The 21859-nt window shown below is 44.8% G+C and overlaps 1 protein-coding gene across 1 annotated transcript in view; it reads left to right on the forward strand.

Annotated features, from left to right (window-relative positions):
- Positions 1-21859, forward strand: part of LOC126234820 (uncharacterized) — a 147051-nt gene that overhangs the window by 71426 nt on the left and 53766 nt on the right. The window contains exon 3 of the mRNA XM_049943566.1: positions 5324-5482. Within this exon, the coding sequence (XP_049799523.1) occupies positions 5324-5482 (159 nt within the window). The remainder of the gene's footprint in view (positions 1-5323; positions 5483-21859) is intronic.

The raw sequence follows: 21859 nt of genomic DNA on the forward strand, positions 1-21859 counted from the left end.
GACTATAGGAAAGCTTTTGACTGTATTGTCTGGAACAAACTTTGAAAGGTGCTTGCATAGTTCAGCGTCCTACCAGACTTGACAGCACGGATCAAAAGTCTATACAACAATCGCATAGTAGCTGTGAAGACAGGACTTGTCAAGTCTTGATTTCTTCTATGTATCAAAAGGTGTCAGACAGGGTTGCATTCTATACCCCCAGCTACACGACTACTACGCAGAAACGTCATTAGGAATGGTCTTGATGAGTGGACTAAAGGCATCTCAGTTGGTGTAGAACTATTAACAGCACTCGATTTGCTGATGACCCCGTGCTGTCAGCCAGCATCGAAGATGAATTTGCTGAGATTCTAAAAAAAAGTAAAGGATATTAGTCTATCGTATGGATTGGGCCTCAATCTCGACAAATCTAAACACACGGTAACTGATCGAGGAGAACAGGTTCAACTCACAGGCCGACTACAAGAACTGGAAATCTTGTGTTCTTTCGTGGATCTTGAGTCAGCCGTCTGCGACGTGGGAAGCTGTGAAGATAAGGAGACGAATCACGCCAGAAGAGGGTCAACTAGATATGACAGAACAGAGCGAGAACGAACGCCGCAAAGTTCCGGCTTATTGAAACACTCGTGTTTACCGTCTTCTTTTATGGTTGCGAAATTTGGACCCTTAACGTCAGAGACAAGCACTCTAATGGTGCATTTGAGCTTTGATGTCGGCGCAGGCTGCAGCGCATAAAATGGATCGAAAGATGAAAAAATGTGTCCATTATTGAGAAACTTAGTATCTCTGCGCGCCTTTCTTCTCGTATTAGCCAAAGTATTCTCCAGTTCTTTGGTCGTTATGTGATAAGACATGGAGGAAACAGAGAGAAAATAATCATGTAAGGGAAGATGGCCGGCAAGAGACCAATGGAAAGTCACAGTGAGCAGGTGGATAGATCCAACCTAGAAGGTCTCCAGTCTACCTCTTAAAAGAAAAATGGTAGCCCTCGAGGATGGAGACGTCTGGTTCATGGGGTCACGATACTCGCAGTGAGCACAACGACGTGTGCTGGTGATAACGTAAGGAGAAAGTAGTCCCTGATCCTGATCCATTACAGATATTTTCGTCACGTAATACGAAGAATAGACTTCCACTTTGAAATATCAGTTATTGTAATAAATCTGAGTTTACAAGTGTTAAATAATGTATCTACACTACTATATAGAGAAAAGTAGTATTTTAACGTTTGCAAAAATCTCGAAAACATCTCGACCGATTTACTTCAAAACATAATTTTATACTCTAATAAACGATCGGACAGACGTAGATTATACATTTTTTAAATATATGTGGTATATAAACGTATATGTACTATATATAGGTGAAATATTTTAGGAAAAATCTTGGATAGTTCTTCAGCGATTTAATTCAAATTTTTACACGATACCCGAGTAAAATTCGGACAGACATAGGCTACATATTTTTAAATTTATGTAGTATACAGGTACATGTAAAATTGTACATTTACAAGTCCACTTGTTACCAAAAATCTCAAAAAGATTATTACCGATGAACTTCAAAAATGTTCACTATACTCTAACACATATTTGGATGTTCATACCTATAAGGAAGGGTTGCCTGAAGCGTGACCCGATTCCAGACTATGATCATTCTATTCCACAATCGTTCCAACAGACAACCGAACTCAACACATATCTGGCTCATCATATTATCATACCAGAGGATGCAAAACGCTAGATGAGAATTCCAGCTCCCTGGAGAAGGTTCACAGTCTGTTAACACACCCATTTCCTTTTTCGACTGCATCACTTCTCACCAGCTGCCTTGGCTAATCAATGTGTAATTTCGACTTCATTTTGTATTCAGTGAAATAAAATCCCATAACGGCTACCGGCTAGAGGTAAACGTCGTGCAGTCGAACGTAAAGCCAAGATTTCAAGAGCATTCCTCTTACATTCTTTTCAAACTACATTTCAGCTGATAGACACTGAATATCGTGTATGGCCCCGCCGAGCACGTAGAAGTGCCGCAACACGACGTGGCATGGTCTCGACTAATCTCTGAAGTAGCGCTGGTGGGAACTGAAGCCATGAATCCTGCAGAGCTGTCCATAAATCCGTAAGAGAACGAGGGGGTGGAGAACAGCACGATGCAAGGCATCCCAGATGGCGGAATGGTTCGCACGCTGACACTTGTTGATGGCCCAGCATTGAAATCTGCAGCAATTTGCGGAAGGGTTGCACTTCTGTCACGTTGAACGATTCTCTTCACTCGTCGTTGGTCTCATTCTTGAAGAATCTTTTTCCGGGGGCAGCGATGTCGGAGGTTTGATGTTGTACCGGATTCCTGATATTCACGGTATACTCGTGAAATGGAAAATCTCCACCCACATCATCGCTACCTCGGACGTGCTGTGTCCCATCGCTCGTGTGCCGGCTGTAACAGCACTTAAATATTGATAACCCGCCGTTTTAGCAGCAGTAACCAATCTAAGAACTACACGAGACAGCTACATAGGCGTTGCTGACCGCAGCTACGTATTCTGCCTGTTTACATATCGCTATATTTGAATATGCATGCCTATACCAGCTTCTTTGGCGCTTCAGTGTAATTGCGAAGTCAACAGTGTTGTGACCATTGCTTCTGTATGACGTGAACGATGTAATCTACTGTTGCAGGTAAAATTTACGTGACGAAAAAATGGCTCTGAACACTATGAGACTTAACATCGGAGGTCATCAGTCCCCTAGAACTTAGAACTACTTAAACCTAACTAACCTAAGGACATCGCATACATCCATGCCCGAGGCAGGATTCGAACCTGCGACCGTAGCAGTCGAGCGGTTCCGGACTGAAGCTCCTAGAACCCCTCGGCCACCGTGGCCGGCTTTACGTGACGCCAGTAGGTTAGTAAATAAGTTTGTGGATATTTTGTGTGTCGAGTTGTCACACAGATTTCTGTAAGTGTATTTATCATTCGTCATTTTTTGTCTGTGGTTCGAGAATTGTTTTTGCGATGCGTCATTGAACGTTACACATTTCAAAATTATAATGAACATTGTTTAAGGTTTAGAAAGCCGAGCGTGAAACAGAAACCAGTGTAAAATTTGTGGAATTTTGCTCTATTTGGATTTAATGGCTTGGTGCCGGTAGTGGAGGCAGCTGGAAACGTAAATACTATGAGTACATCAAAGAAATAACATCAGAAAATAGTTTTCTAATTTTACGTACGATCGTTTCGATGTCAATTATTCACCACATTCAAGAAAAATAGGCTTTGATGATGGACGTTTTTACGATTTATCACAATGGTAAAACTGGCTGAACATTATCAAACAACTTTAGTTAACGAGAGAGAATTTATTGTTTATGGTTAAGTTATCTCTTGTGCTTTCTACATTCAATAAAGCAATGATAAATGCTAAAAATATGCACTCTTGTAATACAAATTAATTACAACTTGCTTTGATAACCCTATAGCGAAAGACTACTTTAATAAAATAAAAAGTAGCCATAAACCGATACACTTCACATATCAGTAAGATAGACGCGCTTTTGACCTCGATACGGCCTGTGCCTCTTTGGTGTCATACCCAAGAAGCATTCTGAGACAAACACAAATGTATGTAAATCTGATAGTGAGGCTAGATCCAAAAAGAAATCCAGTAAATAACTTATTCAGTAACACACATAAAACAACTAAATTACGTATTCACAAAAATTTTTGTTTGTGTCGTAGTTCATTAAATTTTTCAACTTTAAATCTAGCAGGTACTTAATGTAGGTTGTAAGAGGACTTAAGGTTTCCTAACTGATTTTCGTCCTGGAAGCTTGTAGCTCAATAAGAGAAGAGATGAAAAGATGACAAAATGTTTAGATCTCGAGCGATTTTGAATACAAGAGTTAATTCATCTTCTGCACCACAAAGTGGTCACATTACCGCGTAACGTGTCAAACCAATGCTATTTATAGCACGATCTCATTGTCTTAATGACTGACAATTCAGATAATTCACTAGTTGTAGATTCTGCGTGGAATTGCCTACTTGGGGTCACATAAATTTGATAATGCGTGTTTTTTCTATAGAAACTTTATTTTATTTAAGGACCCAATCATAATACAAGATCACAGAACACTTATTCCTTATTTTATTTGCCCTTGCGATTTTGAAAACACTGGCGCTGGTCGAGGATTCGAAATTAGAGGTCCTCTTTCATGGGTTTTGAACCCTTTCAACCCTTCGAGGCAATACACCCATATGTGAAATTCCTCAAGGTCTCCACAAAAGATGCCAGTTTTGATTCGAATCCTGGTCCGGTACAAATATTTTGGTCATGGTATATCAAGCTATAGCATATTTACAACAAACTACTGATGAAAAATGAATATGATTTTAACTTCTTTACGCATTCTCACCACTGACGGTATGTGCTGGTTTTGGCTCCCAGTTAGTCACTGACGGGTTCATCCATGCCACTCCAAACTACTGGTGAGAAAGGAAACGGTAGTCAACGTCTCGTCATGTGTCAGCAAAACGGCGACGGGTGGGTGCTCGACTCCCAGTCAGCATAAAACTTTTCGCTACGTTATTCATAGTTCAAACATGGACACATCTCACTACCAGTGAAAAAATTCCATATTTAACGTTTGACTCTGTCTACTTTACAGTCAGATTAGGCGCTGGATTTGAATTTCTATCAACACAAAACCTTACGTCACTTCATTTGAATTTTTCTTCTACGGTATTGCTATTGGTATTGTTCTTGTTATTAATTTTGTTATAGTATTATATTGCTTAACTTGGTATTGTTACAGTATAATACTGCTTAACTTTAGGTCATCTACTTTATTTCACTCATATAACATGTTTGTGGTAGCTTCTTTCTATATACTAATTTCTATTGGGCCCACTATTTGCCACTAAGAAATCGTAACGTCACGCGAGAGGTTTTAGAGTAGTGAGGAGTATTCCTATATGTAGTAACATATGATTTTATTTCAACTTTCAGATAAAAATCATTTAATTATCACTCACATTTTTCTTTTTTGATGAATATCTACATCCAACTGAAACTGCAGAATAGTGGACACCTTTCCCAGTAATGCTTAAGAAAGTATGATACAATTTTCAATCGCTTTTGTTCGCTGAATAACGGATACAAAAGTTTCTTTAAATCTTCGTTCTTTTCACTTGCACGCTTGTGTTATTTTTGGAAGTACACTAAATATTTATACATATTTTCGCTAAATTTCCTACTGGCCTAAATGACAAAGGTGTTGATGAACAATTCTCTGCTGATTTGCTGTGTTATCGTTGCAGATACAGATCACTGTGTACAGGTGGGGCAGTACTGGTGGATGGAGCCAAATTTTCTACCACAATTTCACCGAACCATATGACTACATGAAGTCTAACTTTCCCAACGTAATCGAGCTTTTCTGGAAGAAAATTGGTATCAAAGAGAAGCCCGTGACTCCGGTAAGTATTCCTTCAGTACACTGGACTACCTTTACACAAGCATAACTAGTAATGCCAAGCTAAATACACTCCTGGAAATGGAAAAAAGAACACATTGACACCGGTGTGTCAGACCCACCATACTTGCTCCGGACACTGCGAGAGGGCTGTACAAGCAATGATCACACGCACGGCACAGCGGACACACCAGGAACCGCGGTGTTGGCCGTCGAATGGCGCTAGCTGCGCAGCATTTGTGCACCGCAGCCGTCAGTGTCAGCCAGTTTGCCGTGGCATACGGAGCTCCATCGCAGTCTTTAACACTGGTAGCATGCCGCGACAGCGTGGACGTGAACCGTATGTGCAGTTGACGGACTTTGAGCGAGGGCGTATAGTGGGCATGCGGGAGGCCGGGCGGACGTACCGCCGAATTGCTCAACACGTGGGGCGTGAGGTCTCCACAGTACATCGCTGTTGTCGCCAGTGGTCGGCGGAAGGTGCACGTGCCCGTCGACCTGGGACCGGACCGCAGCGACGCACGGATGCACGCCAAGACCGTAGGATCCTACGCAGTGCCGTAGGGGACCGCACCGCCACTTCCCAGCAAATTAGGGACACTGTTGCTCCTGGGGTATCGGCGAGGACCATTCGCAACCGTCTCCATGAAGCTGGGCTACGGTCCCGTACACCGTTAGGCCGTCTTCCGCTCACGCCCCAACATCGTGCAGCCCGCCTCCAGTGGTGTCGCGACAGGCGTGAATGGAGGGACGAATGGAGACGTGTCGTCTTCAGCGATGAGAGTCGCTTCGGCCTTGGTGCCAATGATGGTCGTATGCGTGTTTGGCGCCGTGCAGGTGAGCGCCACAATCAGGACTGCATACGACCGAGGCACACAGGGCCAACACCCGGCATCATGGTGTGGGGAGCGATCTCCTACACTGGCCGTACACCACTGCTGATCGTCGAGGGGACACTGAATAGTGCACGGTACATCCAAACCGTCATCGAACCCATCGTTCTACCATTCCTAGACCGGCAAGGGAACTTGCTGTTCCAACAGGACAATGCACGTCCGCATGTATCCCGTGCCACCCAACGTGCTCTAGAAGGTGTAAGTCAACTACCCTGGCCAGCAAGATCTCCGGATCTGTCCCCCATTGAGCATGTTTGGGACTGGATGAAGCGTCGTCTCACGCGGTCTGCACGTCCAGCACGAACGCTGGTCCAACTGAGGCGCCAGGTGGAAATGGCATGGCAAGCCGTTCCACAGGACTACATCCAGCATCTCTACGATCGTCTCCATGGGAGAATAGCAGCCTGCATTGCTGCGAAAGGTGGATATACACTGTACTAGTGCCGACATTGTGCATGCTCTGTTGCCTGTGTCTATGTGCCTGTGGTTCTGTCAGTGTAATCATGTGCTGTATCTGACCCCAGGAATGTGTCAATAAAGTTTCCCCTTCCTGGGACAATGAATTCACGGTGTTCTTATTTCAATTTCCAGGAGTATATATATATATATATATATATATATATATATATATATATATATACTCCTGGAAATTGAAATAAGAACACCGTGAATTCATTGTCCCAGGAAGGGGAAACTTTATTGACACATTCCTGGGGTCAGATACATCACATGATCACACTGACAGAACCACAGGCACATAGACACAGGCAACAGAGCATGCACAATGTCGGCACTAGTACAGTGTATATCCACCTTTCGCAGCAATGCAGGCTGCTATTCTCCCATGGAGACGATCGTAGAGATGCTGGATGTAGTCCTGTGGAACGGCTTGCCATGCCATTTCCACCTGGTGCCTCAGTTGGACCAGCGTTCGTGCTGGACGTGCAGACCGCGTGAGACGACGCTTCATCCAGTCCCAAACATGCTCAATGGGGGACAGATCCGGAGATCTTGCTGGCCAGGGTAGTTGACTTACACCTTCTAGAGCACGTTGGGTGGCACGGGATACATGCGGACGTGCATTGTCCTGTTGGAACAGCAAGTTCCCTTGCCGGTCTAGGAATGGTAGAACGATGGGTTCGATGACGGTTTGGATGTACCGTGCACTATTCAGTGTCCCCTCGACGATCAGCAGTGGTGTACGGCCAGTGTAGGAGATCGCTCCCCACACCATGATGCCGGGTGTTGGCCCTGTGTGCCTCGGTCGTATGCAGTCCTGATTGTGGCGCTCACCTGCACGGCGCCAAACACGCATACGACCATCATTGGCACCAAGGCCGAAGCGACTCTCATCGCTGAAGACGACACGTCTCCATTCGTCCCTCCATTCACGCCTGTCGCGACACCACTGGAGGCGGGCTGCACGATGTTGGGGCGTGAGCGGAAGACGGCCTAACGGTGTGCGGGACCGTAGCCCAGCTTCATGGAGACGGTTGCGAATGGTCCTCGCCGATACCCCAGGAGCAACAGTGTCCCTAATTTGCTGGGAAGTGGCGGTGCGGTCCCCTACGGCACTGCGTAGGATCCTACGGTCTTGGCGTGCATCCGTGCGTCGCTGCGGTCCGGTCCCAGGTCGACGGGCACGTGCACCTTCCGCCGACCACTGGCGACAACAGCGATGTACTGTGGAGACCTCACGCCCCACGTGTTGAGCAATTCGGCGGTACGTCCACCCGGCCTCCCGCATGCCCACTATACGCCCTCGCTCAAAGTCCGTCAACTGCACATACGGTTCACGTCCACGCTGTCGCGGCATGCTACCAGTGTTAAAGACTGCGATGGAGCTCCGTATGCCACGGCAAACTGGCTGACACTGACGGCTGCGGTGCACAAATGCTGCGCAGCTAGCGCCATTCGACGGCCAACACCGCGGTTCCTGGTGTGTCCGCTGTGCCGTGCGTGTGATCATTGCTTGTACAGCCCTCTCGCAGTGTCCGGAGCAAGTATGGTGGGTCTGACACACCGGTGTCAATGTGTTCTTTTTTCCATTTCCAGGAATATATATATATATATATATATATATATATATATATATATATATATATAATGGCGAAAAGCGCACCACGAAGAAATTCTACGAAAGGGACGGAAATCGGTAGTTCTGATGTACACGTGCACACAAACGATTACAGTTTCAGAAAAATAATATGATTTCTTCAGGAGAAAGAGTTTCACGAATCAAAACGTTTTCAATGGGGGAGAGCTCCGACGATCTTGTTGGCCAAGATAGGGTTTGGTGAGCGCGAAGAATATTGCTGCAAAGTAAGCCCAGGATGGCCTGCATGTAGGTCAACAAAATATCGTCGACGCACCGCTGTACTGTAAAGATGCCGCAGATGACAACCAAAGGGGTTGTGCTGCGAAAAGAAATGGCTTCCTAGACCATCACTTGTGGTTGTTGGGCCGTATGGCGGGCGACAGTCAGCTTGGTATCCCACCACTGTCCAGGGCGTCTCCAGACACACCGTCGCTCGTCATCGGGGCTCACTTCGAAGCAAGAGTCACCAATGGAGACAGTTCTACTGCAGTCAATGAGAGTCCAAGCAGAAGACTTGTCTGCAGCCGAGATGCAGTTACGGCCAGTACACGGCGAGAGTTTCTACTGCTTGTATCACGCATGCCAAACACTACCTCGGTCAGCAAGGCGGCCGGACCTTCCCCCAACTGAGAACGTATGGAGCATTATTTCTAGGTCCTCCTATCGTCTCGGGATTTTGCCGATCTGCCACGTCAATTGGCCAGAGTTTGACACGATATCCTTCAGGAGGACATCCAACAACTGTGTAAATCAATGTCAAACCGAATAATTGCTTGCATAAGTGCCAGAGATGGACCAAATCGTTATTGGCTTGCTCAACTGGTGAAGCTCTTTCTCTTGAACACACTGAAAATCCAAACCATTATGAACACTGTCCACCGTAACGATGGATGCGCTTGGTGGCGATGCGAGCACGTAACGCGGCAACCAAGTTATTTAAGCGGAGCAGACGATGACGGGCAATCACTCTAGCGAAGATATGGGGTGCAAGTGGGGAAATCCATTGAGTTAAGCGACTCTGACAAATTAGTATTATTACGCAGAGCCAGTGAAGAAGTATCTCGAAGAGAGCGAAGCTGGTCGAATGCTCATGGCAGAAGGACAGTGAAACAACCACTAGGCGCTAAGTCGTTCGACGTCCACGACTCTTCACAGAACGAGGGTTTCAAGGCTTCTCTGCTTTGTAAAGAAGGACAGATGGTGATCTGTGCCATATCTGCCGGAAGAGCACAACGCTGGTGCAAGCACAAGTGTTCTGGAGTACAGCGTTCATCGTACATTGTTGAACATGGAGCTTCACAGCAGGCTACGTGTCCACATGTTGACCCAACGACATCGCCAATTACGATTGCAGAGGGTGCTGATTAGTCGGTATTTGACCGTCGATCAATGGGAACGTGCCGAGTCTACTGTGAATCACATTTCTGCTACACTAGGTAGCTGGTCGTCTCCACAAACGCCGTCATCGAGGCGAACGGTGGCTCGAAACGTGCAGCGCGCACGGGCGCAGGCTGGTCAGAGCATTGTTATGCTGTGGGGGACATTCTCCTGCGCTTGCATGAGACCTTTGGTAGTAATCGAAGACAGGCCAACAATTGAGAACCACCTTCTTGCTTGATGTCTTCCCCGACGGGGATGTCATCTTTCAACAGTATAATTACCGCGCTGCTGCTACGGTCGCATGTTCGATTCCTGCCTCGGGCATGAATGAGTGTGATGTCCTTAGGTTAATTAGGTTTAAGTAGTTTTAAGTCTAGGGCACTGATGACCTCAGATGTTAAGTTCAATAGTGCTTAGAGCCATTTGAACCATGTTTTTTTTTTTTTTTTTTTTTTTTTTTTTTTTTTTTTTTTTTTTTTTCAACAGTATAATTGTCCGTGTTCCGGCGGTAGAACGCGCCACAGTGGTTTGAGGAGCGTTATAGTGAACTCACGTTGATGTCTCAGCGACCAAATTCGCATGATGTAAATCTTTTGGAATCCATGTGTGTCGCTATCGGTCGCCATCACCGCGTACGCAAATCAGCGACCCGTTATTTACGCGAATTGTATGACCTCTGCGTAGACATCTAACGCCACATAGATCCACAAACCTACCAAAAAACTGTCGGATACCTGATACTCAGAATCAGTTGTGTACTTCGTTCCAAAGACGGACAAACAAACTGTTAATCAGGCGACCATAATGTTTTGGCTCATCAGTGTAAATGATTCAATTTTCCTGAAACTGTAAAATTCCATCGTGGTGTTCGATTTTTTGTTTTCTTTATCTGTATCTGTTTATGATTAAGTTAGTTCCATCAAATATCAAATTCCTTTCATTATTGGGTAGGTGGTCAAAAGTCTTATGACCGATCTCCTCAGTCGCTTTTTGTACTGCAGTCAGACTGAGTGTTTGGTGGTATGAGTCATTTCTGACTCTAGTATTATATTTGTAAATGTTACTCTTCCATCCGAGATGTGATTGTCTGTTGTAAACATACTTCGTACTGTGAGGCTATTGTTGCCGTGCCAATATTAGTGTTGAAAGGGCTGCCTACAAGTGGTTCTAGAGTAGATACTGCAGATATCGAGGAGGTAAACAACTTTTCCCTCAACGACCAGCTACCCTACAACATGATGTCGTATGACATTTGGAAATGAACATATCCGAAGTAAGTCAGCATTTTGACATTTCACCTGAACAACTGGTTTTAACTGTAACTCAAAATTTGCAGAGTTTGGACGGTTAAGTTCTAACATCTGTAAACGTATTGTGTTTATCTAACTTCAATCACATTCTGTTTACCGAAAATCGGTTACGAATTTTAAAGAAAGTTTCATTTACATTTCAAGTGTTGATTATCTTTATTAGGCTTGATAAAAATACGAGTATATATTAAGAGAGTACCATTTCTGCTTCTTTCATATGTAATGGTACATTATTAATATATAGCAATATTGGACCCAATATAGATCCTTGTGGCACACCTGTACTGCCTACTCTCGTGTCTTGAGATGCTGTTTCACTGTGTACAGCTCCTTGCGTCTCTTAATACGACGCTCTGCATTCTTTTATATAGAGACAATGAATGGCATTTACTAGCAAGATCTGTGACACAATAACGTTTCTGCGTAATTAGGAAAGTGTTGTAAACTGCACAGTCAGATGCCTTTGACAAGTCAGTCAATACTAGTTGACAATATCTTGTTATATAAATTTTGTATAATCTAATTACGTAATTGAAAAATATCGTGCTCTGTAGAGAGAGGGCACATCGAAACACAAATTAAGTGTTCCTTATTTTGAAAGATAGTGTTTAGAATTAATATCTATTATTATCTTTCCTGTAAAGATATCTGGTTATAGGCGCATTTCAATCGGTCTGGGATTATCAAATTCAATAGAGATATACCGCATATGTCACTGAACAAACTGCATGTACGTGAAGTACAGGATTTAATACTTAACTTGAGACATTATCAGCTCCGTAACAGCGTTGTCTTTCGTGAGAGTTAATTAGATTTCTTCACAGAACATGGAGTAACTACGATAATCATGTATGTATGTGGCATTGCTTCTTCAATATATTCTACTAGTTTATCCGTTGAACTCCGATTACGTTACCTACCTAAATGCTTCCTTTTTTATTTGGCAGTTTTCATCAATAACAAAGTCCTCACGTTGCTTAACTGATTTCGCAGTTTCTGTTTCAGCCATTTCCCATATAGTTTTAACTTAATTACACTGCCTGACAAAATCAGTGAACCATCCAGCAGAGGAGGAACAAGCGAAATGAAACTTCACGGTTTGAGTACCGTGGTTTAATGACAAAACTCAGAAAATGCTGAGGAAACAAACACTACTGCACCCATGTTTCGAAATAGAACGCGCAAAAAACAGAACGAGGTGGCTCAGTGATTAGCACAATGGGATCGCACGCAGGAGGATGACTGTTCGAACCCGCGTCTGGTCATCCAGATGTAGGTTCTCACGGGTTCCCTAAACCGCATGAGGCAAATGGCAAGACTGTTCCTTTCAAAGGGTACGGCCGGTTTCCTTCCCCACCCTTCCCTAATCCGAACTTGCGCTCCGTCTCGTTGCTGACGGGACGTTGAACACTAGTCTCCTCCAGAACACGCAAACGTTAGTAAAGATTAGTGCGTTTCTAGAATGATCGATGCGCGAAGCGTACAGATACTACCACCGTCACACCTTAGCAAAACATCTCGCTGATAAGCCGAGAAAATTCTGGTCCTACGCAAAATCACTAAGCGGGTCAAAATTTTCTATCCAGTCACTCATACAGCAGTCATCTGTGGCAATAGAAAAGTCTTAAATTTCGCATTTAAGAAATCGTTCGCGTACGAGGGTCGAACAAACGTACCATCCTTTGATCATCGCAGAGACTCCCGTGTAGACGACATAGTAGTAGCCGTGCCTGGCGTAAAGAAACAGCAGAAAAAGTTGTAGTCACCAGGTCCGGATGGAATCCCAGTTCTGTTTCATAACCCCTTACTTAGTTCGCATTTAGCGCGAATATTTCGCGCAAGGCAAAGTCCCAAGCGGCAGGAAAAAAGTGCAGGTGACTCGTATACATAAGATGGGTAAGAGAATGAAGCCGCATAATTACAAATCAATAGCCTTAACATCGGTTTGCTACTGAATTCTTCGGCATATTGTCATTTAGAACGTAATAGATTACCTTTGGTGAGGAAAGCTTTAGTACACGAATCAGCACGTATTTAGAAATGACAGCTTGCCCTTTTCTCACATGATATCCTACGAACCATGGGTGAAGCGCGACACGAAGATCGCACATTCCTAAGTTTTCGAAATCCGTCTGACACGGTGCCCCATGCCAGACAGTTAACGAAGGTACGACCTTGGGAAACGGCGTCCCAGAAATTTGAGTGACTCCAAGACTTCTTAAGTAACGGAACCAAGTACGTTGTTTCCGACGGCGAGTGTTCATCGGAGACAAGGATATCGTCAGGAGTGCCCCACTGAAGTGTGATAGGAAAACTATTACTCTCTATATATGTTGGGTTGGGTTGTTTTGGGGGAGGAGACCAGACAGCGAGGCCATCGGTCTCATCGGATCAGGGTAGAACGGGGAAGGGAGTCGGCCGTGCCCTTTCAAAGGAACCATCCCGGCATTTGCCTGGAGCGATTTAGGGAAATCACGGAAAACCTAAATCAGGATGGCCGGACACGGGATTGAACCGTCGTCCAGTCCAGTTTGTCAATAAATGTAAACCATCTGACGGAAAGGATGAGCAGCAATCTGCAACTGTTTGCTGATGACGGTCTGATGCGCGGGAGAGTGTCGTCCTTGAGTGACTGTCGAAGAGTAGGAGGATACGAGATGACTCGGAATTAATTTCTAGTTGGTGTGATGAATGCCAGTTAGCTCTAAATGTAGAAAAATGTAAGTTAATGCAGATGAGTAGGAAAACCAAGTCCATAATGGTCGAATACAGCATCAGTTCTGTGCTCACTGACACAGTAGATAGCGTTCCAAAGCCACATGAAATGGAAGGGGCTTGTACGGATTGTAGTAGGGAAGGCGAATGATCGGCTTCCGTATACTGGGAGAATTTTAGGCAGGCGTGGGGCATATGTGAAGAAGACCGCATGGAGAACAATAGTGAGACCCATTGTTAAGTACTGTTCGGCACCATGTCGGATTAAAGGAATACATCGAAGCAACTACGAGGCAGGCTGCTAGATTTGTTACCGGTAGGTCCGAACCGCACGCAAGTACCACGGAGACGCTTCGGAAACTGAAAAGGGAATCCCTGGTGGGAAGGCGACGTCATTTTCCATGAACATACTGAGAAAATTTAGAGAAATGGCATTTGAAACTCACTGCAGAAGGATTCTACTACCACCAACGTAAATTTTACGTATCGACGGCAAAGATAAGAGAAATTAGGGCTGATACAAAGGTATATAGACAGTCGCTTTTTACCTTGGGCTCTTCTCGAGTGGAACAGGAAAGGAAATCACTAGTAGTGGTACAACATATCTTTTCTTACACACCAAACGACAGCTTGCGTAGTATGTACGTAGGTGTAGACGTAGATTTCAGTGATTACAAAATGGAGCCGACTTTACAATGTACTTGCCAGTATTAATTCACATACCAACATGACGTCGCACCGCCTCTGCCTGAATCCAAGCACTGATTCTAGGGCGAAGGGTGTCATGAAGTCCCGTTTCATTAGTATCATAGCTTATAGCCGGTGCCTTGACGATTCTTGTGGGCGCCACGAGCGGCGCATTGAGCATCGCTACCGATAAAGAACCTGCAAGCCGCCGACGAATGAAGGAGGCCAGGGCCGGCGGGCACCTGGGCACCGTTCACCGTTCTTTTAGCTCAAGATTACTCCGAGTTCCTGGCCGGTACCCAACGTCACACCGAGTTGTTGATAGTTAGCTCTACTGGCAAACATTCAGTGTACTTAGACGCACGCCTGTTGTCGGCCTCTGCTTATGGCTAGGCGCGTCTGCCAGTTGTCTAAAGAATGGCGTTTCTTCACCATTCACCCATTTCTTACTAGCAGCGAGGACGTAACTTTTGGCTGCACAGACCGAACTCGCATCACGAGAGTATCCTCTCTTGAAGCAAGCTGGCCCTCCATTGTTGTAACCGATCCTTAAAACTTAACATCCAGGATAACGCCAGGACAATGCTGCCTTCGGGGCTGGACCCTCACATGCTCTTGTTGGCAACGGGAGTATCTAATCATCATGCAGGCAGTTTATAGAGACATGTTTCACGTAAGAATAAGCATTGTCCTGTCGAAAAACTGCACCATGATACTGCAGCACCAGAGTTGGTACATAAGGATACAAGACATCCGTTATGTAATGTTGTGCCGTCAGAGTTCCCTCAGCCCGTACCAGCTGTGACATGAAGCCATACCCGACGGATTCCCACACCGTGGCGCCACGAGTAACACCACTCTCTCTGAAACATTGGAAGAACCGGATCTCTCCCCAGGTCACTGCCACACTCACGGACGTTGGTCATCCAACAGCTCGTCACTGAACACAGTGCGATGCCATTCGTCAGCAGTTCAACTTTTCCAGCCACAGCACTGCTCCACACACAGTCGTTTGTGCTGTGATGTTAACAGCAGCCCGTGCATGGGATGGTAGTTCTCTAGTCTGGTGACCGGTAGTGGGATGAGGCAGAATGTTGCAGGAACGCATTACTTGTTCTCGGATGGCAGATGCACATATGGAGGGCTACGATGTGTTTGGTGCATAATATGGCGATGCATCTCTGAGGTGATGACTGGAACCATGAAGACGAGCATGCCTACTCTAGCATTCCCATCCAGTCCAATTTTAGACCACTGTCACATCTGAAAGCCCATCAAATCTGGGTACCGCACAATTTGATCAACTGGGAAAGTGGAGACCCACAATGAGGCCCCTTTAAAACTCTGTCAGTTGCTGATAACGCTGTCCCAGATGATTGCGCTGGATCTACATGTTCTTCACAGCATTACTCAACATCTGATGCTCCTCTCGCCTATTATATACAGGGTGAGTCACCTAACGTTACCGCTTGATATATTTCGTAAACCACATCAAATACTGACGAACCGATTCCACAGACCGAACGTGAGGAGAGGGGCTAGTGTAATTGTTTAATACAAACCATACAAAAATGCAGACTGATGACCTTAGCAGTTAAGTCCCATAAGATTTCACAAAAATGCACGGAAGTACGTTTTTAACACAAAACTACGTTTTTTTAAATGGAACCACGTTAGTTTTGTTAGCACATCTGGACATATAAACAAATACGTAATCAGTGCCGTTTGTTGCATTGTAAATTGTTAATTACATCCGGAGATATTCTAACCTAAAGTTGACGCTTGAAACCTCCGACGTTCAGTTGCGTGTTGTAACAAACACGGGCCACGGTCGGCGAGCAGCATCTCCAAGGACATGTTTACGATGACAACCGTGTTTACGAGTGTGGCTGTAGTGCACTGTTGTGGTTTGGTCTAGCTGTCGCAGTGTCCGCATGTAGCGCTTGCTGCTATTGTTATTCTGCATTCGTCTCCGCACGCAGACCAACTGTAGTACACCGTGTTACTATGGCGAGTGTACTACAGTAGTACACCGTGTTACTATGGCGAGTGTCGACGAAATGCAGCTGAAGCCTGCAGGGTGTATGCAGAACGGTACCCGGACAGACAGCATCCAACGTGCCGCACATTGCAAAACATCTACCGCCAACTCTATGCAACGGGTATGGTCGTAGCACGCAAACGGGTCCGTAACAGGCCCGTCACAGGAGAAGCGGGTGCAGTTGGTGTGTTAGCTGCTGTTGCCATGAACCCACACATGAGTACACGGGACATTGCGAGAGCAGGTGGACTGAGTCAAAGTAGTGTCATGCGCATACTGCATCGTCACCGCTTTCACCCGTTTCATGTGTCGCTACATCAGAAATTACATGGTGATGACTTTAATCATCGAGTGCAATTCTGTCAATGGCATTAACAGAGAATGCGTTGCAGTTCTACCTGTTTACCGATGAAGCGGGTTTCACAAACCATGGGGCAGTGAATCTACGGAACATGCATTACTGGTCCGTGGACAATCCTCGCTGGCTCAGACAGGTAGAGCGACAGCGACCGTGGACTGTAAATGTATGATGCGGAATCATTGGCGACCACCTCATTGGTCCTCACTTCATTGCAGGGGCCCAAACAGCTGCAACATACATCGCGTTTCTACAGAATGATCTGCCAACGTTGCTCGAAAATGTCCCACTGGAAACGCGTCGACGTATGTGGTATCAGCATGATGGTGCACCTGCACATTCCGCAATTAACACTAGGCTGACCCTTGTCAGGATGTTCGACGGGCGTTTCATAGGACGTGGAGGACGCATAAATTGGCCAGCCCGTTCTCCTGATCTTACACCTCTGGACTTCTTTCTGTGGGGTACGTTAAAGGAGAATGTGTACCGTGATGTGCCTACAACCCCAGAGGATATGGAACAACGTATTGTGCCAGCCTGCGGGGACGTTACACCAGATGTACTGCGGCGTGTACGACATTCATTACGCCAGAGATTGCAATTGTGTGCAGCAAATGATGGCCACCACATTTAACATCTATTGGCCTGACATGTCGGGACACACTCTATTCCACTCCGTAATTGAAAACGGAAATCACGTGTGTACGTGTACCTCACCCCTCATGGTAATGTACATGTGCGTCAGTGAAAAAGACCAATAAAAAGGTGTTAGCATGTGGACGTAATGTGCTGTTCCAGTCTCTTCTGTACCTAAGGTCCATCACCATTCACTTTGGATCCCTACGTAATACGGTGCTCTCCGATACACACGATCGAACAGCGGAGGAGTGGTACTCAAGCGTCAACTTTAGGTTACAATATCTCCGGATGTAATTAACATTTTACAATGCAACAAACGGCACTGATTACGTATTTGTTTATATGTTCAGATGTGCTAACAAAGCTAACGTGGTTCCATTTAAAAAACGTTGTTGTTGTGGTCTTCAGTCCTGAGACTGGTTTGATGCAGCTCTCCATGCTACTCTATCCTGTGCAAGCTTCTTCATCTCCCAGTACCTACTGCAACCTACATCCTTCTGAATCTGCTTAGTGTATTGATCTCTTGGTCTCCCTCTACGATTTTTACCCTCCACGCTGCCCTCCAATGCTAAATTTGTGATCCCTTGATGCCTCAAAACATGTCCTACCAACCGATCCCTTCTTCTAGTCAAGTTGTGCCACAAAATTCTCTTCTCCCCAATCCTATTCAATACCTCCTCATTAGTTATGTGATCTACCCACCTTATCTTCAGCATTCTTCTGTAGCACCACATTTCAAAAGCTTCTATTCTCTTCTTGTCCAAACTGGTTATCGTCCATGTTTCACTTCCATACATGGCTACACTCCATACAAATACTTTCAGAAACGACTTCCTGACACTTAAATCTATACTCGATGTTAACAAATTTCTCTTCTTCAGAAACGATTTCCTTGCCATTGCCAGTCTACATTTTATATCCTCTCTACTTCGACCATCATCAGTTATTTTACTCCCTAAATAGCAAAACTGCTTTACTACTTTAAGTGTCTCATTTCCTAATCTAATCCCCTCAGCATCACCCGATTTAATTTGACTACATTCCATTATCCTCGTTTTGCTTTTGTTGATGTTCATCTTATATCCTCCTTTCAAGACACTGTCCATTCCGTTCAACTGCTCTTCCAAGTCCTTTGCTGTCTCTGACAGAATTACAATGTCATCGGCGAACCTCAAAGTTTTTACTTCTTCTCCATGAATTTTAATACCTACTCCGAATTTTTCTTTTGTTTCCTTTACTGCTTGCTCAATATACAGATTGAATAACATCGGGGAGAGGCTACAACCCTGTCTCACTCCTTTCCCAACCACTGCTTCCCTTTCATGCCCCTCGACTCTTATAACTGCCATCTGGTTTCTGTACAAATTGTAAATAGCCTTTCGCTCCCTGTATTTTACCCCTGACACCTTCAGAATTTGAAAGAGAGTATTCCAGTTAACGTTGTCAAAAGCTTTCTCTAAGTCTACAAATGCTAGAAACGTAGGTTTGCCTTTTCTTAATCTTTCTTCTAAGATAAGTCGTAAGGTCAGTATTGCCTCACGTGTTCCAACATTTCTACGGAATCCAAACTGATCTTCCCCGAGGTTGGCTTCTACCAGTTTTTCCATTCGTCTCTAAAGAATTCGCGTTAGTATTTTGCAGCTGTGACTTATTAAACTGATAGTTCGGTAATTTTCACATCTGTCAACACCTGCTTTCTTTGGGATTGGAATTATTATATTCTTCTTGAAGTCTGTGGGTATTTCGCCTGTCTCATACATCTTGCTCACCAGATGGTAGAGTTTTGTCATGACTGGCTCTCCCAAGGCCATCAGTAGTTCTAATGGAATGTTGTCTACTCCCGGGGCCTTGTTTCGACTCAGGTCTTTCAGTGCTCTGTCAAACTCTTCACGCAGTATCTTATCTCCCATTTCATCTTCATCTACATCCTCTTCCATTTCCATAATACTGTCCTCAAGTACATCGCCCTTGTATAAACCCTCTATATACTCCTTCCACCTTTCTGCCTTGCCTTCTTTGCTTAGAACTGGGTTGCCATCTGAGCTCTTGATATTCATACAAGTGGTTCTCTTCTCTCCAAAGGTCTCTTTAATTTTCCTGTAGGCAGTATCTATCTTACCCCTAGTGAGACAAGCCTCTACATCCTTACATTTGTCCTCTAGCCATCCCTGCTTAGCCATTTTGCACTTTCTGTCGATCTCATTTTTGAGACGTTTGTATTCCCTTTTGCCTGCTTCATTTACTGCATTTTTATATTTCCTCCTTTCATCAATTAAATTCAATATTTCTTGTGTTACCCAAGGATTTCTATTAGCCCTCGTCTTTTTACTACTTGATCCTCTGCTGCCTTCACTACTTCATCCCTCAGAGCTACCCATTCTTCTTCTACTGTATTTCCTTCCCCCATTCCTGTCAATTGTTCCCTTATGCCCTCCCTGAAACTCTCTACAACCTCTGGTTCTTTCAGTTTATCTAGGACCCATCTCCTTAAATTCCCACCTTTTTGCAGTTTCTTCAGTTTCAATCTGCAGTTCATAACCAATAGATTGTGGTCAGAATCCACATCTGCCCCTGGAAATGTCTTACAATTTAAAACCTGGTTCCTAAATCTCTGTCTTACCATTATATAATCTATCTGATACCTATTAGTATCTCCAGGATTCTTCCAGGTATACAACCTTCTTTTATGATTCTTGAACCAAGTGTTAGCTATGATTAAGTTATGCTCTGTGAAAAATTCTACAAGGCGGCTTCCTCTTTCATTTCTTCCCCCCAATCCATATTCACCTACTATGTTTCCTTCTCTCCCTTTTCCTACTGACGAATTCCAGTCACCCATGACTATTAAATTTTCGTCTCCCTTCACTACCTGAATAATTTCTTTTATCTCGTCATACATTTCATCAATTTCTTCATCATCTGCAGAGCTAGTTGGCATATAAACTTGTACTACTGTAGTAGGCATGGGCTTTGTGTCTATCTTGGCCACAATAATGCGTTCACTATGCTGTTTGTAGTAGCTAACCCGCACTCCTATTTTTTTATTCATTATTAAACCTACTCCTGCGTTACCCCTATTTGATTTTGTATTTATAACCCTGTAATCACCTGACCAAAAGTCTTGTTCCTCCTGCCACCGAACTTCACTAATTCCCACTATATCTAACTTTAACCTATCCATTTCCCTTTTTAAATTTTCTAACCTACCTGCCCGATTAAGGGATCTGACATTCCACGCTCCGATCCGTAGAACGCCAATTTTCTTTCTCCTGATAACGACATCCTCTTGAGTAGTCCCCGCCCGGAGATCCGAATGGGGGGCTATTTTACCTCCGGAATATTTTACCCAAGAGGACGCCATCATCATTTAATCATACAGTAAAGCTGCATGTCCTCGGGAAAAATTACGGCTGTAGTTTCCCCTTGCTTTCAGCCGTTCGCAGTACCAGCACAGCAAGGCCGTTTTGGTTAATGTTACAAGGCCAGATCAGTCAAACATCCAGACTGTTGCCCCTGCAACTACTGAAAAGGCTGCTGCCCCTCTTCAGGAACCACATGTTTGTCTGGCCTCTCAACAGATACCCCTCCGTTGTGGTTGCACCTACGGTACGGCCATCTGTATCGCTGAGGCGCGCAAGCCTCCCCACCAACGGCAAGGTCCATGGTTCATGGGTTTGTGTTAAAAAACATACTTCCGTGCATTTTTTTATGGTTTGTATTAAGCAATTACACTAGCCCCTCTCCTCACGTTCGGTCTGTGGAATCGATTCGTCAGTACTTGATGTGGTTTACGAAATATATCCAGCGTTAATGTTAGGTGACTCACCCTGTATACTACCAGAACTTCTAGCAACGCTAAACACGAACACCACTAATGCATCTTGAGCTGCTGAGTGTTCTATTGGATACCAGTGTTGTCTACGCACAATAGTTCTACATTGTGGCTCGTTGCCTTTATCAGGTGCTATGCGAGAGTTTCGTCTTCTGGAACGGGTCCAGTATTTTATACATAAGGCCTTCCCCCTCCATTGTCGGTTCCAGCGGTCCTTTTGCAGTCCGTTCCCTCTAGAAATGTCCTGAGACGTTCCGTCTTCGGTTCAATGTGCGTGGCCGCGAGCTGACGTTCCGTTTTCAGTCCAGTGCGACTGACAGCGATCTGGCATTCTGTTATCAGTATTGTGCACATATTGCTCTGTCTGCAGTTCATCTTCTTTTTATTGAGTTCTGCTGTTGGAACCGATGTATTCCTAACAGCTC

Source organism: Schistocerca nitens, chromosome 2 (assembly GCF_023898315.1).
Source record: "Schistocerca nitens isolate TAMUIC-IGC-003100 chromosome 2, iqSchNite1.1, whole genome shotgun sequence".
In the NCBI taxonomy this organism is placed as follows: domain Eukaryota; kingdom Metazoa; phylum Arthropoda; class Insecta; order Orthoptera; family Acrididae; genus Schistocerca; species Schistocerca nitens.